This window comes from Populus euphratica, unplaced genomic scaffold (assembly GCF_000495115.2).
Source record: "Populus euphratica unplaced genomic scaffold, PopEup_1.0 scaffold387.1, whole genome shotgun sequence".
Lineage (NCBI taxonomy): Eukaryota > Viridiplantae > Streptophyta > Magnoliopsida > Malpighiales > Salicaceae > Populus > Populus euphratica.
The window spans coordinates 61,404-88,764 of NW_011500277.1; the positions used below are offsets into that span (position 1 = coordinate 61,404).

Genomic DNA, 27,361 nt, shown 5'->3' on the forward strand with positions numbered 1-27,361 from the left:
GCTAATGGTTGTTGTTGAAAGAAGAACTCTAAATTGATTATTATCGCAAATTTGATGTATGATATTTTTAGCCTTTAATCATAATTTATATATAAAAGTACTTGATCATATGTTCGTGAATCTCGAAACACATTCTCAAATTAAAAACGCCTTTAAAAGAATTAATTTTTTTTTGTTTTAAATTAATATTTTTTTATGTGTTTTTAGATGATTTTGATGCACTGAGGTAAAAAATAATTTTTAAAAAATAAAAAATATATTATTTTTATATATTTTTTTAAAAAATATTTTAAAAAGTAACAGCAATTATATGAATTATAACACCTTATCTTACATAAATTATTGGGTAGAAGTAGAACACACATTTTAAAATTATTACGAGTTATCCCAACTGGGATTCACTTCTTTCTAAGTGTTTTTTTCTCGAAAAAACCTTAAGGTTGTTATTAATTAAATCTTTCATTATCTAAGCATCGATTATGGATTAATTGCAATCCATAGGAGTTTGTTTTTGCTTGACGTTGTAGTTCCGTTTGGTTGCATGATGAGATATGTTTGAAACTATAGTTTATTTTAATTATAATTTTAAAAGTGTTTAATTAATTGATATATATATATATATATTTTAACATTGATTTCACACTTTTTTTTTAAATATTTGTTATAAAAAATATAATTTATAACTATATAGGTTTTATGTTGGCCTGTGTTTCAAGCTTTGATGGAGTATATTTATGGACTAAGAATGGATTTAATTGGACAATTTGATGAAGTGAGCCTACATAGGCTTTATGTTGGGCCTCTGTCTCTGACTTAGATTTGATGGAGTGGGCCTACAATTTGATTGGACAATTTGATTGCGATTCCAGGTCGTCGATAATAAGAGGACAGGTTGGCAATTTCTGAGAGCGCAATGATCTTTTTGTTTCCATGCATGACCAACTCCTGACGTCACTGAAGCAGGTAAATGCTTTTCAGCCGTGTCCGCCTAAAAGTGTCTTCCTCTCAGAATAAATATCACACACAATCGAATTGCAAGTGCTCAGGAGAGATCAAGATTGGTGCAATCAAGATGAAGATCGTGGGTAAGAAATTTTATACTACTTTCTATCTGAATTTCTTATCTCATGACCCAACCTGATGGTATTAAGTCTGATTTATTCAGGTTTATTATGGAAGTTTTGTTGATAATTAAATTTCCAAGTATTTATTTCATGTAAGTGTATCTATGTGACAGTTAAGTCCTATTTATTTTATCATTTCTCTCTTTGGGTTGCAGAATCTCTGTTCCAACTCTGGTCCAAAATATATATTTTTTTAAAAAGGACAAAACCCCGGGTAAGAAATTACAATCTCCTCTTACCATCAGCGAAACAATGTTCTTGATGCGAAGCCGGACTTGGGAACGGAATTAAGGAAGACACTCCTGAATTTATGCTTCACAGCAGCAATTCAAATCACAATTCAGTACGGACAGGTTGCTGAATATGAAACCCGCTACCCCTTCATTTTGATCTCCTTAGCTATAGGAGCTATCTTTGCTTCTCTATTCGTCTCACCGCTTACTGGAAAAAAGATTCCGAATGCATCCTAGGTGCTGGAGAAAGTTGCGTTCTTCCTAGCGACCACAACGTTTTTCTTCGCCATAGCAACTCCATTCCCTCTTGGCATCAAATGTGCTATATGGGCAGTCTATATCATGTCGTTGATCACTATTGCTTTCTGCACTTGCCTTTCGGTGGTTGTATTCGGTATTCTGAAATGCAATATTCCTCATGTTGAAATTTAGTAAGAACATATGTAAATTAGAAAACTTCTTCCGAATAGGAATCTTGATTTATTAGCGAGAAAGTGTTAGTATTGCATACCAAAGGAGCCACAAGGAAGTTCTGTCAAACACAATTGGAGGAGGTAAGTAGTTGAAGACGAAATTAAATAAAACTGGAAAAGGAATTAACTTCACTATAAGGAAATCAAAAAATGGCGTTGACGACTTCAATTCTCGAGGAACATTTGATAGGATCCATTGAACACAACTTCAATATCAAGTCGAAAGTTGAAAACAAACTATGTTTGTTCAAATACATGGACTTGTTAAGTTTTGAAGGCGACAGATAGTTCTTGTTCAGCCTTTTTATTTCTTTCCTGCACAATATTTTGCTAGGTGTCTGCGAAGATTTGTAGTTCCCCTTCTGCTTTCCCCTCGATATCTATTACTGGAACTTTTGCATTTGGCCCATATTTCTCCATTTTCTCTAACTTCTTCAAAGTATTGCCGCACCTCAGATGTCCTCCTTCGTTTGTTTCTACCGCTTGCATTCAAACGAGAACTATCCGTGCCGCCGTCCTCGTTATCAGGGTTTGGAGCTGCTGGTACAAATGCAAAATCTTGTTCCTCGACTTCCTGTCAGTTGATAGCCAAGTAGCTCTAGGTGGTTCTGAAATGCAAAATTTGTCAGTTAACTGTCATTACTTCCATTGCACTACGTTGTATTAATATCAATAAAAGCAGAACTGTGTCAACAATCAATTCAGCTCGATTACTTTTTAGTACATTTCTTTTTAATTTTTGCTTTAAACTCTCCAGGTCTCTCTGTCTAGGCATTTTCATTTTTTTGCATATGATAGCTTGTTATTTCTTCGTCAAGATTTTAGACGTTGACAATACTTTTTTCTTGTTTTTTTTTTGGTGAATATAATTAAGATGGTGAATGCATAATACATTGAAGATCGAGTGAGTTGATTTATTTTATCTAATTATAACACTTTCTAGGAAGAGCACTACTATTAATATCCTACTAATAAAACACCCTGATTAAAAAGTGGCTGCATGTATGCGTATTGAGAAGAATTGATAACAGAAGTATGGCACTTTAAAAAGAAAATATTAAAGATAAAAATACATCCTTAAATACAAAGGACTAACGAAGGAGCTCCAATAAGCTGATAAATACAACATTTTCTTGATCAAAACGCAGCATATTATGGTTCCGAAAATTAGTAGCAAGGGAAAAGAACTTATTTACATAATATTATTTTGTAAGAAAGCCTAGTCTCGATTAATGTATAAATTAATTCAAATGCATCCTTTATTATTGAAAAAATTAATAGCAACGGAAGTTATATTTTAAAAAAATCAGAGTGATATATATAGTATGCTTTACTGAGATCTCTTGATGTCCACATCAATTTCTATTCAAGTTTCAAATTTTGAGTAAACCAAGCCGGCTTAGCAAGTTAAGGTAAAACTGCGCGCATTTAAGTCCAATTACCTTTGATCCCTCCTCCCCTTTACTTACCGCTCTCCCCATTTGTTATTTTTGTCGTTTTAATCCTTCCATCATATATTTAGGATAATTGTTTTTGGGTAAAAAGATGATTTTATACTCAATAAAAATATAATTTGGATGAATTTTTTAAATGAAAATAAATTTTAGGGACCATTGTTTTTTTTTTTTCTCATATGGAAAGTGTTAACTTTTCTTTCATTTAATAGAAAAATAATATTTTTATTGAATCTCAATTCGTTATATTTTTCATTTAATGTCTCATACAATTATTTTCATTAGGTTATTATCAAACACAACAATCATTTTGTTCCTTTTTTTCCCGAAGAATATTATGCTTCTAAATTGTTTCTAAATTATTTAGATAATGATGGGAAGACCAGGGCATGATGAGCGTGAACAGTTATAGCATGTTTGCTGAATCTGTTCCACCACTTTCTATAGATTTAAAAAGTGGCTGCATGTTTGCTAAATCTGAAACCCACTACCCCCCATCATTTTGATTTCCTTAGCTATAGCAGCTATTTTTGCTTCTCTATTCGTTTAACAGTTTACTGGAAAAAAGATTCCGAGACTGCATCCAAAGTCTTGGAGAAAGTCGCCTTCTTCCAAGCGGCCACAGCGTTTTTCTTCGCCATAGCAACTCCATTCACTCTTGGCATCAAATGTGCTATATGGGCAGTCTATAAAAAATCACTAGGAATATTATGGGATAAATTATTTCTAAAGATCCTTGCACATTATTCACAGTATGCGATTGCACTGACTTCTTCTTTAATAGATCTCATCAGGGGTGTTAATTTTTTCCTGAATAAATACTTGCACAAGGTTCTCTAAGGGTGTTAGTGGGGGACCCTCCGAGGGTCAAGTCTATACCAGATATTTTTATGTAACAAAAACATTAATGAGCTTTTATGAAGATAGAGAAAAGGAAGGGAGGAAAATGTAGAATTAAGGAGGAAGAAGAGAGAATGTGTTTTTTGTTTTAAAGTATAAGATTTCAAACCCCTTTTTGTATATTCCATTCTTATTTTACCTGACTTGATATGCTTCATACAACATATGAGAGGTAGAGATACAATTTTATAGTAGTAAAATAATATTATTTTATTGCTTGTATCATTATATATAATTAATATAAACATGAGTTATTTGTTTATATTTAATGAGATGTAATGGATATTATAATTATTAATCTAAACTCTTACATTTCAGTCGTGTACTCAACCTAATAAGTATTGGGAAACACACTTTTTTAATAGGAGTTAGTTCAGCTTGTGATTGTAGAGGATACTGCTTGCCGCGTCAATGATATAGGAGCAACAGAATTTGATCTTGAGCAAGGGCCAGGTGTTGCTGGAAAAGCCCTTCTATCAGATATTTATTTTCTCCCCGATGTGTCTGAACTCGATCCAGCTGATTATCCATTTGTTTATGAAGCATGGGAGTTTGGCCTTCATGGTGCCGAACAAAATACTATCAACCTTGCAGAAGAGCTGTAGGAATTCATGGATAGTTTGTGGAGTGGATTTAAATGTGGCTGATGTTGTCTCTGATGTTACCGCGGCTGAGATGTCTGATATCACACTGATGCCCAATTCTGGAAGCTCTCCATCAGCTTCAAATGTTGATGGTTCAAATCCAAATAATATCATGGGATGGAAATCTTAGCGGAAATATATGAGACGGATGAAAAGGTGCCTTTCTTAGCAGCAAATTTATCCTATAACTGAGCCCAGAATAAACCTGGATGTAGTATATTAAATGTCTTTCTTGGATGTCTCTTGACAGGAAACTGGAGAATCGAAAGCCATACTAGAACCAGCTTCAAGTGCTGACAAGGAGATGGTTGCGTGCTAATTAGATCCATCCTGCCGACAACTTTAATCATACTCAACGCACCGACAACATTGATAGCTCTTGAGGCTGCGTGCTAATTAGATCCATCCTGGCCACAACTTAAATCTTTTCCTGAGTTGAATCGACCATATCCGATACTACGTAAATGTGAATGAAAGAAAAATAGAGCGAAGAATAGAAAGGAAATTGGGAGGAAGTTACCAGGAAATCAAAAAAGAAGCGAGCCCTCCAAATAATCTTGTTTTTTGCTTTGAAAAATCCTAAATCCCGCTCCAAGTTATCTCTCTATCATTGATTCTCTTGACCTCTAGATTTAATTTTTTTTATGTATTAAATAACCTTGTTGACAACGCTTATACATTTATTTTTTTAAGTCAAGACTTTGATTAGTAGTAATTAAAGCGCGGGTTAACTAACTAATCATTTCTGATGACTCGCCAGTTGCTACTCCCTCTCTCCACTTGCAGGCACGTCATCTGCACAAACTCTCTCTCTCTCTCTCACTCTCTCTCATATCCATATAGATGCACCAAGTCTGTTCGTCTCCACATGTTTGATTCGTAATTGAGTCTTCTTCTCAACCAACTGTTAGAGTTGCTTGCAAGAGTTTGATTAGGAGCTTATTATAACATCAAACTTGGAAGGGATCATTCAACTCATAGCTCACTTTGTGTAAAAAACAAAAAACAAAAATGGACACTTCACCTCTCAACAAATTGGTGGATTGTGCTAAGGCCATTGAAGGGGGTAACCTGAACGGTGCAGATTTGCTCTTGTAGGAGATCATAGCTGCCAACGAATCCTTATCAAGAGCAACGAAATCATCATCAAATACTATGTTGAAGTTCTGGTTCGGCGACTCTATAAACTGTATCCTCGAAATCTTACACCGTTAATACCTTCCGGCACGGATCGGCTTCCCGAAACAGTCTACCCATTTGCTCCCTTCTTCTGCTTTCGTGATTTTACAACACTCGACCCCGTGAGGGATGCCATAAAAGGAAAGCGAAGAGTCTATGATTCTGGCGGGACAAGTAAAGGCAGACCAGCAGCTATTTCAGACAACTATTACAATTTAAATTCCAGTGAACTCATGGAATTATGCAATATTTCTAACCCAACAAGTGATGGGGAGGAAGTACAGGAGGCTCCTGACCAGGTAGGTGCTCAACACCTTACATTTGCCGTTCTTTCAGCGCTGATTGGTTTTCATGAGGTCAATGTCTTAATACTTGGCTATCAACTGACAGGAAGTCGAGGAACAAGATTTTGCATTTGTACCAGCAGCTCCAAACCCTGATAACGAGGACGGCGGCACGGATAGTTCTCGTTTGAATGCAAGCGGTAGAAACAAACGAAGGAGGACATCTGAGGTGCGGCAATACTTTGAAGAAGTTAGAGAAAATGGAGAAATATGGGCCAAATGCAAAAGTTCCAGTAATAGATATCGAGGGGAAAGCAGAAGGGGAACTACAAATCTTCGCAGACACCTAGCAAAATATTGTGCAGGAAAGAAATAAAAAGGCTGAACAAGAACTATCTGTCGCCTTCAAAACTTAACAAGTCCATGTATTTGAACAAACATAGTTTGTTTTCAACTTTCGACTTGATATTGAAGTTGTGTTCAATGGATCCTATCAAATGTTCCTCGAGAATTGAAGTCGTCAACGCCATTTTTTGATTTCCTTATAGTGAAGTTAATTCCTTTTCCAGTTTTATTTAATTTCGTCTTCAACTACTTACCTCCTCCAATTGTGTTTGACAGAACTTCCTTGTGGCTCCTTTGGTATGCAATACTAACACTTTCTCGCTAATAAATCAAGATTCCTATTCGGAAGAAGTTTTCTAATTTACATATGTTCTTACTAAATTTCAACATGAGGAATATTGCATTTCAGAATACCGAATACAACCACCGAAAGGCAAGTGCAGAAAGCAATAGTGATCAACGACATGATATAGACTGCCCATATAGCACATTTGATGCCAAGAGGGAATGGAGTTGCTATGGCGAAGAAAAACGTTGTGGTCGCTAGGAAGAACGCAACTTTCTCCAGCACCTAGGATGCATTCGGAATCTTTTTTCCAGTAAGCGGTGAGACGAATAGAGAAGCAAAGATAGCTCCTATAGCTAAGGAGATCAAAATGAAGGGGTAGCGGGTTTCATATTCAGCAACCTGTCCGTACTGAATTGTGATTTGAATTGCTGCTGTGAAGCATAAATTCAGGAGTGTCTTCCTTAATTCCGTTCCCAAGTCCGGCTTCGCATCAAGAACATTGTTTCGCTGATGGTAAGAGGAGATTGTAATTTCTTACCCGGGGTTTTGTCCTTTTTAAAAAAATATATATTTTGGACCAGAGTTGGAACAGAGATTCTGCAACCCAAAGAGAGAAATGATAAAATAAATAAGACTTAACTGTCACATAGATACACTTACATGAAATAAATACTTGGAAATTTAATTATCAACAAAACTTCCATAATAAACCTGAATAAATCAGACTTAATATCATCAGGTTGGGTCATGAGATAAGAAATTCAGATAGAAAGTAGTATAAAATTTCTTACCCACGATCTTCATCTTGATTGCACCAATCTTGATCTCTCCTGAGCACCAACAAGAAGAAAACAAAGAAACAGTAAGAGAGTTGTAGGAAGTAGAGAAGATAACAAGTGAAGCAGTTGCAATTCGATTGTGTGTGATATTTATTCTGAGAGGAAGACACTTTTAGGCGGACACGGCTGAAAAGCATTTACCTGCTTCAGTGACGTCAGGAGTTGGTCATGCATGGAAACAACAAGATCTTTGCCCTCCCAGAAATTGCCAGCCTGTCCTCTTGTTATTGACGACCTGGTATCGCGATCAAATTGTCCGATCAAATTTTAGGCCCACTCCATCAAATCCAAGTCAGAGACAGAGGCCCAACATAAAGCCTATGTAGGCTCACTCCATCAAGTTGTCCAATTAAATCTATTCTTAGCCTATAAACATACCCCATCAAAGCTTGAAATACAGGCCCAACATAAAACCTATGTAGGCCTACTCCATGGTATAGTCCAATCAAATCCATTCTTAGCCCATAAATATATCCCATAAAAGCCTGAAGGCCCGTATCAATATTTTGTGATATTGAAATGGTTATGGGTTTTTAACGGACTGAAAAAAATTTAATTTAAAAAAAAAAATAAGTTTTTTTTTTTGTTTTTGAAGAACAAAAACAATTATTTTTTCCACATTTATAAGTTATGTTTATTATTACGATAGTTTTTGTAGTTGTGGTTTGAAAATATAAATTTAAAAAAGTTATAAATTATATTTTTTATAACAAATATTTTTTAAAAAAGTTTCCAGTGAAATCAATGTTAAACTATATATATATATATCAATTAATTAAACACCTTTAAAATTATAATTAAAATAAATTATAGTTTCAAACATAGCTTACTATACAACCAAACGGAACTGCAACAAACACTTTTAAAATTATAATTAAAATAATTTATAATTTTAAACATACCTCACCATATAACCAAACAAAACTGCACCGTCAAGCAAAAACAAACTCCTAAGGATTGCAATTAATCCATAATTAGCGCTTAGACAATGAAAGATTTAATTAATAACAACCTTAAGGTATTTTCAAGAAAAAAAAACTTAGAAAGAAGTGAATCCCAGTTGGAGAACTCCTAATAATTTTTAAATGTGTGTTCTACTTCTACCCAATAATTTATAAGATCAGGTGTCATAATCCAGATAATTACTTTTATTTTTTAAAATATTTTTTATTTAAAAGTATATGAAAATAATATATTTTTTATTTTTAAAAAATAATTTTTTATCTCAGTGCATCAAATTTATCTAAAAACACCAAAAAAAAATATTAATTTAAAGAAAAAAAATAAAAATAAAAATCAATTCTTTTAAAGGCATTTCTAATTGGAGAATGTGTTTTGAGATTCACAAACACATGATCAAGTACTTTTATATATAAATGATGATTAAAGGCTAAAAATATCATATATCAAATTTGCGATAATAATCAATTTAGAGTTCCTCTTCCAACAACAACCATTGGCATTACTAATTTTTCTAATTTAAATGTATATTTAGTAATGTGATGGAATATATTTTTTAAAATTATTTTTAATTTAAAATATATTAAAATAATTTTTTTATTTATAAAATCATCACATTAAAATCATTAAAAAACATATAAAAAACATTATTTTTCTCGAGCCAAGGTTCATACCTCCAAATTAGTTAAGTCAAGTTTTATAACTATGATAAAACCATATTATTGTCCAGAACCACATCATATGGAGTTCTCTAATAAGTTTTCTACAGAACATCACAACTTTTGTGAAAGAATAAATATCATTTTGGAAAGAAGGGGACATGCTTGAAAAGGCATGGTAAGATTTGAAAATTTTTAAATGCATTGTAGAAGATGCCATTGTGTCATGCATGTTCAGGATCTTAGGCTGAGGAACAAAATTTTTAATATGATGCATATATTTACTCTTCTTTTACCATTGTGTCATGCATGTTCAAGCTTCTTGTTTGTTTTGATGGGGTTTGGATTATGGAAAGTGTAGCTAGTAACAAAATGTATGAAGAAGGTAGTTATAAGAGAGAAAAATGTGGGGATTGATGTAGCTACTAGAAGGTTGAGTGAACGGAGACATCAGACTCCGATGCTATCTTCGAGAGAACCATGGTGATGAAAGAGAAGTGTGAAGTATTGTTGAGATGGGAAGAGTCAAGAGTGAAAATGTGCGAGGAAAGTGAGACTTATAGGCAGGTTTATATAGAGAAAGGAAAGGAAAGAATGGTCATTGGTCAGTCCTGATCCAGCAGATGCTATCAACATTTAAAAAATGGATGCAATTAAAAATAGCTATCAACATTTATGCAATTATTGATATCAACATTTATGCAATTATTGATAAGTGAACAGAGGGGGGTTACTGTGTTTGTTACAGAGAAAAATAGAGGAAGTAGAACAAGAAGAAATGGAGAAGGGAGATAGTAGGGTCACTTGTCAAGTTATAAATTAAATACTATAGACATATTTACTGATGAATTTAATCGATAAATTTAAATTTATCAGTAATTTTGTATGTAAAATGACACGTCATTATACTTTTTGGCTCTTTTTTCATTCATTTTTTTTCAATATAATTTCCTCGATATATACCGCTAGATATTTTTGTTGGCGTTTATTGATTGCTATTGCAGGGCATATTCAATGAAACACTGGTTTTTGGGATTGTACTAGGTTGAAAAGACTTCTATCATTCCTCCAATAATATATAATTTGTTGTCTCCGTGAACATACTTGATTTGGGAAACCACGTAAATGTGCTTGTTTGTTTTTTTGTATTTGCTTTCGGTCTAGTATGCACAATATTTTAGAGATTTCCTAATAATGAAGTTCCTTTTCCAGTTTTGTTTAATTTCTTCTTCGATTTCTCACCTCCTTTAATTGTGTTTGACAGAACTCACTTGTGACTTCTTTGGTATGCCATATTAACATTTTCTCGCTAATAAATCAAGATTCTTATTCGTAAGTACTTTTCTAATTGACATACATTTTGATTTTGTTGATATTTAATACAACTTAAGGTCGTGAAAGCTATGATAGTTTCACTCTGATCACACTAAATTTCAACAAGAGGAATATTACATTTGAAAATAACAAATACAATCACCGAGAGGCAATTGCCGATGGAAATAATGATCAACAACATGATATAGACTACCCATATAACACATTTGATGCTAAGAGGAAATGGAACTGCTATGGCAAAGGAAAATGTTATGGTTGCTAGGAAGAATGCAACTTCCTCCAATGCTTTGGATGCAAAAGGAATCTTTTTTTCAATAAACTATGAAATGAATACAAAAGCAAAATAAATATAGTAGGAATATTTTGTTGTACGGTAATAAATCTATTTCAATTCAATAAGGCATTTAGGTAATTTATCATGTCTTAAATAATTGATAAGCAGCCAGCATTAGTCTTTTCTTTTTTAATCTCAAAAAATAGAAACCACACTCACTTGTTCTTTCTATTCTCCATCATGAATTACCAGTGGAATGACCCATCTTTGGTATACAAAAACTTTTATTTCCATGATGCTAATGTTGACCCCAGATTTGTTAAGGCATCAACTTGCTCATTTCTTTCTATGGTACATGTTATAAAGTGTTACAATCAAGTGATATCATTAGTTTTAGTGCATACTTGTGATATAGAACGAGTTTTAACTTCCTAACGAGTTGTTTAAAGATTAATTGACAATCTCTAAATAATTTAAGGAGAGGCATCATTATATTCACTGTTATGTCCAACCCATAAATCAAAGCTTGATATTTAGCCATGTTATTAGAATAGCATTTAGTCAATGATAAGGCAAACAGCAAGGCCTCTCCTTCATTTGTGATATATATTACCCCAACTCCAGCTTTATTTTGTCGTGTTGCATTAACAAAGAATATTTTTCATGGTTTTGACATTTCAATGAACAAAACATCCTCATTTAACAAGTTTTTAGAGAACTTTCATTCATTGAGAATAGGATTGTTGATAAGAAAATCAGCTAGTGCCTACGCCTTGATCACCTTTTATGAGATGCAGACAGTTTCAAATTTTTAAAGCAATGAAGCTCATTTTGCCAATCTTCTTGGTAGTACTGGCCTTAAGATGATGTACTTGAGAGAATTGGCTTAAGGGATTAGCTGTATTGAATACACTTGGAGGTAATATATTAAATTATTTATCACAAATACTAATGCTAGACATGTTTTCTCTATTAGAGAATAATTCTATTCAACCTCATTTAACATCCTACTAAGATAGTAGATAATATTTTCCTTGTCTTCATCATTTTATTGTGCCAATAACACTTCCAAAAAACGCATTTGAGCTGCTATAAAGAGGATAATTAGACATCTTGACATGCTTGTAGGACAGGTGGATCAAGAATGTATTTTTTAATTATTATTTTTAAAGTAATAGTGCAAACTTCATCTCAATAAAATGATGTATCCTTCTTCATCAAGTGAGTGAATGATTAACATCAACTCTTTAAGTTATAAATGAATCTTCACATATAGGTCAACTTTTCTTAGAAACCCTTTAACTCATGGATGTTTCTTGGCTCTGGTATTTTTAAGATGACATCGATTTTAGACTAGTCAATCTCAATTTCTTGATGTCGAACTATAAATTGTAATAATTTTCCTGAGGACACACTAAATTCACATTCAAATGCTAGACAAAGATCTTCCAAATGATTTTTTTTCTTCTAACTTTACAACAAGTTCATCAATGTAACATTCATAATGTTGGTGAAGCATATTATTAAAAATATTTTGCATTGCCCCTTGATAAGTGACACCTGCATTCTTTAATCCAAAAGGCATGAATCTTAAAACAATATCTCTTTTTTTAAGTCCAAAAGGTTGTCTTCTCCTTGTCTGCGATCACTATTCAAATTTGATTATAGCAAGATGAACCATCTATAATGGTTAATTTCTCATGGTATGTGGTAGCATCAATCATGATCTTAGTTATTAGAAGTAGAAAGTCATCTTTGGAACAAACATTATTAAGGTCTCCAAAATCCACACAAAAATGGATCTGGCCATTCTTTTTTTTCCAATATGATATTTGAGATCCATGTAAAATACTTAATTACACGAACGAAAACTACTTGGATAAGTTTGTTCATTTGAATCTCAATTTGTGAGAAGAGTTTAAAATGAAAGCGAGGATTAGTTTGTTTTACCAGTCTAACCCACTTTTATATTGCTAATTAATGGGCAACAACCCCGAGGTCTAAAAATAACATTTTATCATAGGACCAAGTAAAGATATCTCAATGCTCCATGTCATCTTCTTTTCTCTTTTAGTAATAAGTCTTCATTGATGAATGTTGAGTATGGGTTTTCAATAATGTCTAAGTTAATCTCTTTAAGTCCATCCACTATGTGCTTATTTTCTAATTCAAATGCTGTCAAAGCCTCCTCAACATCTTCGTTGATGTGAAATTCATTATTATCATCCTCTTCAATAATGATGTGAATTGAAGTGAGATACATTGTTTCCCTTTCCCTTATATTTAAGTGAAATTTATTAGTAAATTTTGAATTTCACAACAGAATTTTTTAATTACTCTCTATATTTTTTTGTAGTTCATCAGTGATTTCATTGGTAATGGCATGCAATCAAAGATGTATTAATACCCACCATTTGAAATTCACACTGTCTATCATTGATTTTATCGGTAATGTTAAACTACGTCGACAAATATTGACAGACTGTATCTGTTGGTATAAACAACTGTGACTTAGTGGAAATACATGAGACTGATGAAAAGGTGCCTTTCTTAGCAGCAAATTTATCCTATAATTGAGCCCAGATTAAACCTTGATGTAGTAAATTTTGTCTTTCTTGGTTGTCTCTTAACTGGAAACTAATGCTGACAAGGAAATGGTCAACTTAGACTGTTCCAAGGGGATCTTATCTACAAATAAATAATGGAAACAAATCTGAGTTGTAAGAGTTCTTCAATATTTGAGGTCGATGAGGATGCTGAAAAGCTCTAGATTATTATGGTGTTCTCAAGGCTGCTGCACAGTACTAGACTGCACCTACAAAACAAGTCATGAACTCAAGAAACATCAACGTTTCATCTTCTTTTATATTCCCTCCCACTTTCTTCTTTCTTCTCATCTGATTTTTCTTGTTTCATAAAGATAAAGTTCATTGCAGCGCCACAAGAAAGATGAAGTTCATCTTGAACTCACCAATCCAAACAAACACCAAGTCATGAACTAGACTGTTTTTTCTCTTTGCTATCTATTAATAACTTCGTTCTGATCATGAAAAAATAAATAATGGGATCGATAGATTTTAACTTCTTTTTTTCTTCTTTATGATGGGAAACCATAAACTTGAGTTGCATAATTTTATACAGAATTGATAAGCACAGAGTGCACGAAAAACAAATGATATGAAGATTCTACGGCACCCATTATTATATATGGCTGGCTCTCTTTCTATATCTGCACTTTTGTAATGAAGAAAGTCCATAGAAAATTATGATCAGTTGAGAGAGCAAGGAAAACAAGAGAAGAAGAACTGGCTCACCTTATTAAAACTCCTATTGAAGTGCGCAGGACAATAGCTGTGGTCGAAGGTAAATAATCTTTGATTCCAGGTTCACTCAAGAACAGGTTCTGAAACTTGACATCAGGACTGATGAACAAATAGTGGAAAGACAAGTAATTATCGCGGTTCATCTAGCCCACTCTACGGACGAAGAAGCTAAAATGAATGACTGTATATGGTATTGCTATAAAAAATAATATTTATAATGAATGATACATGAAGATCGAACGAAAATTAATAAAAAATCAATCCCTTTATTATTCCAACAGATCCCAAGATTTATATCTCTACTGATTTTTTTACTGATTCTCGTAATATGAGAAGTTAACTTACTGAACTCTATATTCTTGGCTTTTCAAGACATTGATTGGACTTAATTTGCAGAAGAGATCTAAATTATAGATGGCTTAATTAGTGGGAGAAATATCAATAAAACTATATATCTGCAGATTCAACAAAGAACACGAAATCATACTGGATGTAAACCTCTAAGACACAAATATTATTGTTTACATCTTAACCAACCAATGATTAATGAGCAAGTGATCTAATACTCTAATACGAATCTTGAAAATTCAACTCCTTCAAAAACTCCCTTGTTTAGTGAGAAAAAAGTGTACACACATCATTTTTGCCTTGGTAAAACAAGTTTTTCTGGAATATACAGAATTCAATTAGTAGCCTTTGTAGAAATATTTAGTTAAATGCTACTCTTTTATTCCTTCATCAAATCAATGCAAACGGCTATTATTTTGGACCAAAATAGGGTGATGCTACTCTACTAGCAAAATAGGGTGATAATACCATAAAAATCCTTGTCAATGCAACCATGGTTGTATTTTTATGGGTTGCATTGACAAGGATTTTTATTGAAAAGGATTTTTATTGAAAATGCAACCCATAAAAATCCTTGTCAATGCTATTTAATTCATTTTTGTATCGAAATGATGTACAAGTGTTGGAAAAAGTTGCATTCTTCCTCTCAGCCACAACGTTTTTCTTCGCCATAGCAATTCCATTTCCTCTTGGCATCAAATGTGCTATATGGGCAGTCTATATCATTTCCTTGATCGCTATTGCGATCTGCAATTGCCTCTAGGTGGTTGTATTTGGTATTCTGAAATGTAATATTCCTCGTGTTCAAATTTAGTGTGATCAGACTCTGTTACATTTTATGCTCTGCGAAACTGTCATAACTTCGTCGGTCCTAAGTTGTATTAAATATGAATAAAACTAGAACACATGTAAATTAGAAAAGTATTTCCGAATAGGAATCTTGATTTTCTATGTTCTAAATGATTTATTAGCGAGAAAGTGTTAGTATGGCACAATTGGAGGTAAGAAATCGAAGAAGAAATTCAATAAAACTGGATAAGGAACTTCACTATCAGGAAATCTCATTACTTCACTAGCAGCAGAGGATGCTAAATATTGCATTGACGACTTCAATTCCTGAGGAACATTTGATAGGACTCATCGACCACAACTTCAATATCAGGTCAAAAGTTGAAAACAAACTATGTTTCTTCAAATACATGGACTTGTTAAGTTTTAAAGGCGAAGGATAGTTCTGTTTCAGCCTTTTTATTTCTTTCCTGCACATGATTTTAGGTGTTTGTGCAGATTTGTAGTTCCCCTTGTGCTTTCCCCTCTGTATCTAGTACTACAACTTTTGCATTTGGCCAAAATTTCTCCATTTTCTCTAACTTCTTCAAAGTATTGCCACACCTCTGATGTCCTCCTTCGTTTGTTTCTAGCGCTTGCATTCAAACGAGAAGTACCCCTGCCGCCCTCCTCGTTATCAGGGCTTGGAGCTTCTGGTACAAATGCAAATTCTTGTTCCTCGACTTCCTGTCAGTTGATAGCCAAGCAGTAAGACATTGACCACATGAAAACCAATCAGCGCTGCAAGAACGGCAAATGAGCACCTACCTGGTCACGAGCCTCCTGTACTTCCTCACCATCACTTGCTGGGTTAGAAATATTGCATAATTCCATGAATTCACTGGAATGGTCTTTCCATGATTTCCAGGGGTTCTTTTGCAAGGTAGAGGTGATTTCATTTGAAGCTGCTCCACATGTAGAATTTTGTTCTCCCATTTCCTATTATTAGAAAACTAAGCTGAGTAAAGATATCTAATCGACTGCATGTAAGAGAACTGTCGTAATGAAAGTCGATTTGTTAAGCTGAAGAAGAGTAAATGTATGCATCATATTAAAAATTAAATACATACAAAATTGAAAGATTTGTTGCTGAGTATGTACCTGGTCATGAGCCTCCTGTACTTCCACACCATCACTTGTTGGGTTAGAAATATTGCAGAATTTCCTGACTTCACTTGAATTCAAGCTGTAATAGCTGTCTGAAATACCCGCTGGTCTGACGTCACTTGTCTCGAAATTCTCTATCCTAACTTCAGAGCTAAAATTAGCCCCACTTAATTGTTCAGAGAAATCTTTCCATGAATTCCTAGATTTCTGTTGCAAGATAGACGTGATTCCAGTTGAAGCTGCTTCAAAAGTAGAATTTTGGTCTCCCACATCCTATTAAGAGAAGACCAAGAGCGGAGTAAAGATATTTAATTGATTACTTGTAAGAGGATTGTCGACAAAAAAGTCGATTTGTTAAGTGAATACATGCATGATTTTTTTTATCATATTAAAAATTAAATATATGGATCGATGATGTTTCTGATCATATAAAGATATTATAGACGAAGGAAAGGAAATATGTACTATTATGCCGAGAAAGCAAAGCAACTTAATTAAGACTCTGAACATGCAAGACGCCATGGCGTTTACTGACAGCCACAACTCAAATGCGTCATCAAGAATATTACGACAGAGAGACAATCAATTAAGAAAATCACCTGTTCATGAGCTTCAACACCAATTTCTATTCCATGGTCAGTTGCGTTCACCGCATCGCTAGCTATGATCATACCATTTGTATTGAAACTACCATTGTCTAATGATGCTGGTAGAGAGCGGTCAGAAATAGCCCCTTCAGATCTAACTACAGAGTCCATGTTATCCTCAGATAATTCCATGCCAGAAATTACCCATGAATTCCTACAGTTCTTCTGCAGGATAGAAGAGATCCCATCTATCAAAAGTTTATGTTCTGAAACATCCTTTGTTTCTGTTGGGAGAAAAAATTCTAAAACGTGATCAACTCTGCTCATGTGAATGTTTTCTAGCTTGAATGAGACAGCAGCGTGAAGGCCAAATTCCCAGGCATCACAAACAAATGGATAAGCATCTGCACTAAGCTCGGAAACATCAGGGATAAAGTACATGCCATTTAATTGAAGTGCTTTTCCAGCTACACCTTGTCCTTCCTCAAGATGGTGTTGTCCACATGCCTCCACAAACCCTTCCATTGTTATGTCATTCAGATAGCAAGCACTTTCAACTATTCGAAGTTTCCCATTTGAATTTACATTACAGTCTCTCCTATCTGAAATCCATGTGAGAGCCAGAGGTAGATTATGTACATTACATGTATATTCCAAAATGTCATATATCTCAACTGAAGCAGCAATTTGATTGATTGAGAAGCACTGTAGAAAACAAAATAATACAATCACATTAAAACTAAATCTTCATGCATGGAATGTGACAAGTGTCAGTGAAGACAAACATTATCCCACCTCCATTATATCTAATCTCCCACTTGGCACTAATAAAGGATTAATTGGTAGCATAAATCATGGCATGATTTATGCCCCATATCTCCCTAACCTTGTCTATAAATAGACAAGCTAAAGAGCTGAAGATGTGTGTGATATACAGAGTGAAAAACCGAGAGAGTGAGAGCAGTAGAGAAAATTTGAGTGTAGAGTTAAGTTGAGAAGAATTTTCTCTTCCTCTTTGTTTGTATTGTTTCTTTAAGTGATTAATACAAATCAGTAGCTCCGTGGAGTAGGCAAGTTGCCGAACCATGTAAATTTTTATGTGTTTGAATGCTTGAAAGTCCCAACAACTATTATCAGAGCTTGTTCTTGAAAAAGAGGGTGTTTGATCCAAACTCAAAAATCAAAGTTCTCAAAATGTGTTTTTGAACATACCATCGTGTAGAGAAAGACAAGAAGAATCCACTAGTGAAAGCCGGTGAAGAACTGACGTCCTGCATGCTCGCACGCACCAACACGGGCCGACGACAGCCCCGGTGAAGAACCGACGTCCTGCATGCCCGCACGCACCAACACGGGCCGACGACAACACTGCCCACCCGCACCGACGCGCCACACGCGTCTTCTTCACCCGAATATCTGCAATTGAACCAGGTTGGCTCGACACGTCAGCACACAGTCAACAGCCACAACAGCAAATCTGCATAGTCAGCAGCCACGCCACCTGACATGTCACTGTCCACGTTAGCAACGACACGCTAGGAAGAAAATCCATGTGGATCTACCACGTCATCATATATGGGCCTATTTTGCTTACGTGTCTGACATGTCATCATAGCCACGTCAGCATAATAGGTTTTGATCCAGTGCAACGCAACCACTATTCCTCCTGACACGTGGCTTTATCTACAGTGTCTAGTGATCCAAAAGTTTGATTGATAAAATCTGAGCCATCCAAAGTCTGATTTGGGTGATTTTAGTGTCGTTTCTAATATTTTTAGTCATTCCGGACATATCTGTAAGGTCAAATTTGGCAGATTCAAATCTGAAATATATTAAAAATGGAAATTGAAATAAAGGTTACTGGAATTGAAAAAATTTGATGGAACAGATTTTGGATATTGGAAAATGCAAATTGAAGACTATCTATATGGGAAGAAACTTCATCTTTCTTTGTTGGGGAGCAAACCAGAAAATATATTAGAAGAAGATTGGTAAATTCTTGATAAACAGGTTTTGGGCATTATTCGGCTATCCTTGTAAAAAAAAGTTGCTTATAATGTTACAAAAGAAAAATCCACTACAAGATTGATGGAAGCCTTGTCTGGGATGTATGAGAAGCCCTTAGCAAATAACAAAGTGCACTTAGTGAAGAAGTTGTTTAACTTGAAGATGATAGAAAACACCTCTATTACACAGCATCTCAACAACTTTAATACCATCATGAATTAATTATCATCTATTGAGATTGAGTTTGATGATGAGATCCATACACTCATTTTGCTAGTTTCACTTCCAAGCAGTTGGGAAGGTATGAGAATAGGCGTAAACAACTCGGCCGCAAAATCCAAACTGAAATATGATGACATCCGATACTTGATTTTAGTTGAAGAAATACAAAGGAAAGACTCAGGTGAAAGCTCAAGTTCAGATTCAACTCTCAACATCAACACTCGAAGAAGGAGACAGGATAGAGGCTTATCCAAGAGCATATCAAAATCAAGGTACAGAAGTAAAAGCAAATTTAGAACCAGAAAGCAGGTTGAATGTTGGAATTGTGGCAAACCTGGTCATTTTATGAGGAATTGCACAAAACCAAAAAAACCTGAAGCTAACCCTGTAAACGTCATTCTAGATGAGGTATAAGATGCTTTAATTCTTTCTGTACAAAGTCCACTTGATGATTGGATTCTTGATTCTGGTGCTTCATTCCACTGTACACCACACCATGAAATGATGCAAAACTATGTTACTAGAGATCACGGTGTAATCTATCTGGCCGATGGACAACCAATGGATATTGTGGGTATAAGAGATGTGCAAATCAAGATAATGAATGGATCTATATGGAACTTGTAAAATGTAAGGCATGTTCTTGGACTAAAGAAGAAATTGATCTCAATCAGACAACTTGATGATAATGGTCATTCAATTTTTTTTTTTGAAGGTATGTGGAAGGTATCAAAGGGAGCAATGTTTTGGCTTGTGGAAAGAAAATTGCACCCTGTATATGACCACAAGATCTGGAGATATTATTGCCTCTACTGAAGTAGAAAATCAAGCACAGTTATAGAACTATAGACTTGGCCATATGAGTCAAAAGGCGATGAAGATACTTTAGTTAAAGGGAAAGCTACAAGAGTTAAAAAATATTGATCTAGACATTTGTGAAAGCTGTGTTCTCGAAAAAAAAAAAGAAGCTCAGTTTCTTAAAGGTTGAGAGGACCTTAAGACCAAGAAAGCTAAAACTGGTACACACAGATTTATAGGGACCGACTTCAGTAGCATCTCTTAGAGGTTCTCGGTATTATGTGACTTTGATTGATGACTTCAGCAAGAAGATATGGGTCTACTTTTTGAAAAATAAATCTGATGTGTTTGAAACATTCAAGAAATGGAAGGCTATGGTTGAGACTGAATCAGGTCTGAAGTTGAAATACTTAAGATTTGATAATGGAGGAGAACACATTGATGAAGGTTTTAAAGAGTATTGTGTTGTCAAAGGTATCAGAATGGAAAAGACCGTTCCAAGTACACCACAACAGAATGACATTGCTGAACGGATGAACAGGACCATCAATGAATGAGCTAGAAGCATGAGGTTACATTCTGGGTTACCTCAAACCTTTTGGGCTAATACAGTTCACACTGCAGTTTACTTGATCAACCATGGACCATCAGTTCCTTTGGAATTCAAACTACCCGAGAAAGTATAGAGAGGAAAAGAAGTATAACTCTCTCATTTAAAGGTCTTTGGGTATGTTTCGTATGTGCATATAGATTTTGATGCTCGTAACAAGCTAAATGCCAAATCCAATAATTGTTTCTTCATTGGCTATGGAGATGAAGAATTTGGATTTTGGTTCTGGAATGATCAGAACAGAAAGATTATCAGAAGTAGGAACGTGATTTTCAACGAGAAAGTTTTGTATAAAAATAGATCAAGTACAGAAACAAATATGACTGATTTAGATACAAGTCCATAAAAGTCTGAATTCATCAGATTAGAAGGGCTTCCTGATGTTACTGAGCAGAACAAAACTCAAGAGTCTTCACAAGAAGATTCAAACACATCTATACCCACTACTACACAAAAAGATGCGGAGCCAAGTGAACTAGTTGTTTATGTTTGCAGGTCTTCAAGGATTGTAAAGCCTCCATAATGATTCACACTTCTACTGAATTATATTTTGCTGACAGATGATGGTGAGCCATTAACTTTTAAAGAATCCTTACAAGATAGAAACTCGAGCAAGTGGGAGTTAGCTATGAAGGACGAGATGGAGTCGTTGTTGAAGAACAAGACTTGGGAGCTAACCACACTACTTGAAGGAAAGAAAGCTTTGCAAAACAAGTGGGTTTACAAAGTAAAGACTAAGCATGATAGAAGCAAATAGTTCAAGGCAAGACTTGTTGTAAAAGGGTTTCAACAAAAGAAAGGGATTGACTACTCTGAGATATTTTCTCTAGTTATAAAGCTCACAACAATCAAAGTTTTTCTAGGGATAGTAGCTGTAGAAAATTTACATCTTGAACAATTAGATGTAAAAACAACATTGTTTCATGGTGAATTGGAGGAAGACATTTACATGCAACAACCAGAGGGGTTTGCAATACAAGGAAAGCAGAACCAAGTCTGCAAGCTAAAGAAAAGCCTATATAGTTTGAAGCAAGCTCCAAGACAATTGTACAAGAAGTTTCACAACTTCATGTATAGTTCGGGATACACAAGATGCCAGGCTAATCATTGTTGCTATGTCAAATATTTTGATAACTCCTATATCACTCTATTGTTGTATGTGGTATGTTGATTGCAGGATCCAGTATGGAAGAGATTGACAAGTTGAAACGACAGTTGTCAAAACAGTTTGAAATGAAGGATCTAAGAGCTGCTAAACAAATACTTGGCATGAGAATCATCAGAGATAAAGACAAAGGCATACTAAAGCTTTCACAAACAGAGTATGTCAAGAAGGTTCTCAACAGGTTTAGTATGAATAATGCTAAACTAGTAAGTACAGCTCTGGAGAATCATTTCAAGCTCAACAGAGACCGGTCACCAAAAACTAAACTAGAATACGAATACATGGATAAGATTCCATACGCCTTAGCTATTGACTATCTGATGTATGCTATAGTTTGTACCAGACTAGACATTGCTCATGTAGTGGAAGTTGTAAGTCGATATATGAGCAATCCTGAAAAGCAGCATTGGGAGGCGGTAAAATGGATCATGAGGTACTTAAAAGGTTCATCGGAGATATGTCTTACCTTTATAACTAGTGATTTGAAACTTGAAGATTTTGTAGACGCTGATATAGTAGAAAATGTTGATAGCAGAAAAAGTACTACAAGATATATATACACTATAGGAGGCACTACTGTTTCTTGGAGTTCTACCTTGTAAAAGATAGTCGCTTTTTCAATGACAGAAGCAGAACATGTTGCAGTCTCAGAATCTGTAAAAGAGATAGTATAGCTATAAAATTTCCTGAAAGAATTGGGCAAGATGAATGGAAAGGGTACTTTGTATAGCAACAGTTAGAGTGCAATATTCCTTGCCAAGAATCCAGCATTTCATTCCAGGACTAAGCATATTCAGATGAAATATCACTTCATCCGATAATTGCTTGACGATGAACAACTACTGCTAGAAAAGATCTGTGGAAGCAAGAATCTTGCTGACATGTTAACCAAAGGAGTTACACTTAATAAATTGAAGTTGTGTAAAACTTCAGTTGGTCTTCAAGGATAAAAAATAATTTCATTGTTTGTCTCCAAGTGAGAGATTGTTAGTGGAGACAAACATTGTCCCACCTCTATTATATGCAAGTGAGAATACCTAATCTCCCACTTGACATTAATGGAGGATTAATTAGTTGCATAAATCATGGCATGATTTATGCCCCATGTCTCCCCAACCTTGTCTATAAATAGAAAAGCTAAAAAGCTGAAGATGTGTATGATATATAGAGTGAAAAACCGAGAGAGTGAGAGCAGTAGAGAGAACTTGAGTGTAGAGTTGAGTTGAGAAGAGTTTTCTCCTGTTCTTTGTTTATATTGTTTCTTTGAGTGATTAATACAAACTAGTAGCTCCGTGGAGTAGGCAAGTTGCCGAACCACATAAATTTTTGTGTGTTTAAATGCTTGAGTGTCCCAACAACAAATTTGTCAATGCATTTTACCCTTCAATATTCTTTCTTTCAATCAATTTCAAGTTTTTTTCGCTCTATTATTAATTATATTCAGGAGTTTCTTTATATCGAAATGATGTACAAGTGTCTGTTACCATCCTATTTAATTCATTTTTGTTAGTTTTTTGAACTAAAGAAAAATATACAATGGATACCTTTTCAGACCACATAATTTCTTGTGTCATTATGTGAGGATCATCAAGCTGGTTTTCATGGAATTTAGAATAATTCTCTTCATCTAACTCCATATTTGACCCTGCATATATGATGATGATTTCACCCCAGCATGTTAGAATAACTAATTGATGGATCAAAATTATTGGAAAAAAATATGCTAATTATGCTAATGAGATTATTCACCACTATTGAGCTGAGTAGGATCAGGTTTCCAAGCTGAGCTGAAAACCAAGGGGATTCCCTTCCTTCTTAGCTGTGGATGCCGATCCTTTTCTTCCCAGCTGTACTCGGGCATTTGTTCTCTACAGAAATTGCTAAAAGATTGGGGCTTGAAGCGATAATGGCGAAACCCAAAACGACGTAGTCTGTCTTGCCAATAAGCGAATGTCTCATGTCGCTCAATGTGGTCTGTGCCTCCTGGAGCCACCAATTTACAGATCTGACGCCTGAAGGACATCTCCCAAAACACCTTGCGGCGGACTCCGTCCGAGTTAATGTCTACGTTGTCCTTGTCCAGGGAGTCAAAAACAATGGAGTAATATTGGAATGACTTGCTGAAACAGTCCAAGAGATTTTGACCATTATGGCTTGCTTCTTGCTCAACAATTATCATGATCTCTGGTTTCAGTTCTCTCAATTTTGACAAAACCTTCTCGCTTGCACCTGTTAGTGTGAGCAGTTTGTGGAGTTGAAATTTCCATTTCACGACAATCGTCTCATCCCCACTTGCTCTTGTGAGTTTGAGAACAGAATCAACAATATCAGCAGCACTATTAGCAACCAAATGTCTCACTTCAAAGTCAATAGCAAACCTTTCGGCTTCTCCGTGAAGTCTCTCAAGTGTCTTTTGGGTATGGTCAGCAGCTATGGACAGAACTGGTCCGACAAACGTCAAGCGGAACGATATCGGGCCTGTTGACTGCCTGGTGACATCACGAAACAAATCATAGTACCGCCAGAAACTTACCACAATTCCGAACTCAATAATGTGGACTCTTCGCTTTCCTTTTATGGCATCCTCACGGGGTCGAGGGTTGTAAAATCACCGAAGCAGAAGAAGGGAGAAAATGGGTAGTCTGTTTCGGGAAGCTGATCCGTGCCGGAAGGTATTAACGGTGTAAGATTCCGAGGATAAAGTTTATAGAGTCGCCGAACCAGAGCTTCAGCATAGTACTTGACGAGTGATTTTGTTGCTCTTGATAAGGATTCGTTGGAAGCTATGATCTCCTTCAAGAGCAAATCTGCATCATTCAGGTTACCCCCTTCAATGGCCTTAGCACAATCCACCAATTTGTTGAGAGGAGAAGTGTCCATTTTTGTTTTTTGTTTTTTTACACAAAGTAAGCTATGAGTTGATTGTTCCCTTCCATGTTTGGTGTTACAAGAAGCTCCTAATATCAAACTCTTGCAAGCAACTCTAACATTTTGTTGAGAAGAAGACCCAGTTACGAATCAAACATGTGGAGACGAATAGACTCGATGCATCTGTATGGATACGAATCAAACATGTGGAGACGAATAGACTTGATGCATCTGTATGGATAGATGTGTCGCACCCTCGCGTGCGGAGCGCGGCGTCGCGGCGACCGTCGATTGATTTCGGGGTCTCTTAGTTTTATTTTTGTCTAAAAGAGAGTCGCCACCTAGTATTATGGTCACTAGGAAACCTAACTGGTCTTTCAGAGATTCTAAGGAAAGGGACTGGTTGCGTAAAGGGAAGGTGTTAGCACCCCTAGTACGCCCTACCTAAGGTAAGCTGCTTGGTGTTTGTCTTATAATTGCTATGGTGTTGGTGTTTTATATTAATTTAAAATATATTTTTTTTAAAGTGATGTTGAAAAGCACTCCCAAATACCCCTATAAAATTACATTGGGAAATTGCACTGATTCTTATTCTTGGAAAAAATGGTAAGGTGGTTTATTTACAGGAGATTCCTGGGTCAATTACCTCTAACAAGAATACCTAGTTCTGTAGTTCATGAGCAATTTTTGGAATAGTTTGTGAGGGAAAACGGGAATTAAGCTGAATTTCAATCGTACTTACCATCATTTAATAGATGGACAAACAGAAAAGGTAAATCAAAATTTAAAGAATATATTGCGGAATTAGGGTAAATTAGTGGGACCTTGCCTTGTCACAAGCTAAGTTCACATGTAATAGATCCAGAAATCAAACTACTGAGCTGAGTCCTTTTGAAATTATGTACGATGTACTTGAGTTGCCTCCTATTCCTCTCGTATTGATTAGCTCGAGCAAACAATTCCTCACTATATACAATGCTAAATAAAAAACCCAGGTAGATAGTCATCACAAGAAGGTCACTTTTGAGGCTGGTGACTTGGTATATGCAGCGCTCACTCATGATCGGTCTCATGTGAGGGAGTACAGCAAGCTTCGATATAGAAAGATTGGTTCTTGTGAGGTGGTGCAGTAAAACATCAATGACAATGCCTACAAACTCGATATTATGAGTAGCTTCCAGCCAAGAAACATTGATGATTGATTTAGAAGGCTATAGATAAGTTGAGCTATCATATATGAAATTGACTGTGCTAGATCGATTACGGCCTTGACAGGTCAGACCAGTGCAAGGATGGAAGGAAACGGTACTTCGAATCTAGTTTGGAGTGATTCTGCATAGCTTTCGGTTTTCTGACCACAACTTTTAATCCGGGACCTAATCCTAATTAAGCCTTTGCAAGCAAATTAGCTCCTAATCCTGCTTTATTATATTCAGAATCAGTCATTGCCTTCGTGGAAGTGCATGCGTTGATATTCTGATTGGGTGTTTTAAAATTCGAGAGCCAACAGAAAGAGCCATTCTGCCCCCCACTGAAGTACTAATTAATGAAGGAGCCAAACAAGGTTAACATATAATCAGTCAGCATAAGCCCCGTGTTAATTTTGAAGGAGTTGAATTTTCAAGATTCGTTTTAGAGCATTAGACCACTTGCTCATTAAGTTATTGGTTGGCCGCTTAAGATGTAAACAATAATATTTGTGTTTTGGAGGTTTACATCTAGTATGATTTCTTGTTCTTTGTTGAATCTGCAGATATGAAGTTTTATTAAGATTTCGCTTGTGCCTGCTGTTGAAAAGAGACATGAAACATAAAGAAAAATGATTCATGCATAATTAAAATTTAATTTGGTTTATTAAACTCTCCCACTAAGCCATCTATAATTAGCTGTTCTTCTCTTGTTCTTCCTTGCTCTGTCAACTGATAATTTTCTGTAGAACTTCTTGTGAAGTTAACCACCTTAGTCAAAAATGGTGGGAGAAGGTGTAGTTATCCTTTTCCACCTTAGTAAAAAATGGTGGGAGAAGGTGTAGCCATCTTAGTCAAAAATTGTATGCACCAAATTGGTGCTATTTGCCTAACCCCTTGTCTTTTGCATGGATGCTTGCCTATAAATAGGTAATGCATCCAAGCATTATATACACACCATAAGAGAGAAAGAAGAGAGGGTGAGAAGAGAGTAATCCCACAAAATTGTGAGGTATTTGTGAGATAGTAAGTGAGGTGTTTTCTCCTAATAATAGAGAGATTTTTGTTGTAATATAGAAGAAGACCAAGACCTAATTATAGCGTATTATACAGGTAGTTGATCAATATCTTAAAAGGTCTTAAAAAATAAAATTGTCTGGTGCAGGCAGTGTTACATCATCTTAACATGGGTAGGAAATAATAATAATTAAAAAAAATAAGAAGAAGAGGGATTCTCACTGGTTCTAATAGTTATGGTTATTTTAAAAAATATTTTTTATTTTAAAAAATATATTAATAATATTTTTTATTTTTTTAAA

General features: G+C 35.1%; 2 protein-coding genes across 4 annotated transcripts; one reads left to right on the forward strand and one right to left on the reverse strand.

Annotated features, from left to right (window-relative positions):
• Positions 1–1,968: 1,968 nt before the first annotated feature.
• LOC105113066 (uncharacterized) lies at positions 1,969–25,043 on the reverse strand. 3 transcript variants are annotated; one of them, XM_011009069.1, is made up of 7 exons: positions 23,737–25,043; positions 23,532–23,632; positions 17,297–17,890; positions 17,198–17,236; positions 16,679–16,871; positions 16,260–16,339; positions 1,969–2,404 (listed from the first exon to the last, which is right to left on the reverse strand). In XM_011009069.1, exons 1-7 carry the CDS (start codon positions 24,164–24,166, stop codon positions 2,135–2,137), a joined length of 1,707 nt encoding a protein of 568 aa, XP_011007371.1. In that variant the 5' UTR covers positions 24,167–25,043; the 3' UTR covers positions 1,969–2,134. The 3 variants fall into 3 exon arrangements, with proteins under 3 accessions (XP_011007371.1, XP_011007369.1, XP_011007370.1); XM_011009067.1 differs by having other exon boundaries at positions 17,198–17,890; XM_011009068.1 differs by lacking the exon at positions 1,969–2,404 and adding an exon at positions 15,713–16,178 and having other exon boundaries at positions 17,198–17,890.
• On the forward strand, positions 5,175–6,833 carry LOC105113067 (uncharacterized). Its single transcript, XM_011009071.1, has 2 exons — positions 5,175–6,306; positions 6,398–6,833. Exons 1-2 carry the CDS (start codon positions 6,241–6,243, stop codon positions 6,665–6,667), a joined length of 336 nt encoding a protein of 111 aa, XP_011007373.1. The 5' UTR covers positions 5,175–6,240; the 3' UTR covers positions 6,668–6,833.
• Positions 25,044–27,361: the final 2,318 nt, after the last annotated feature.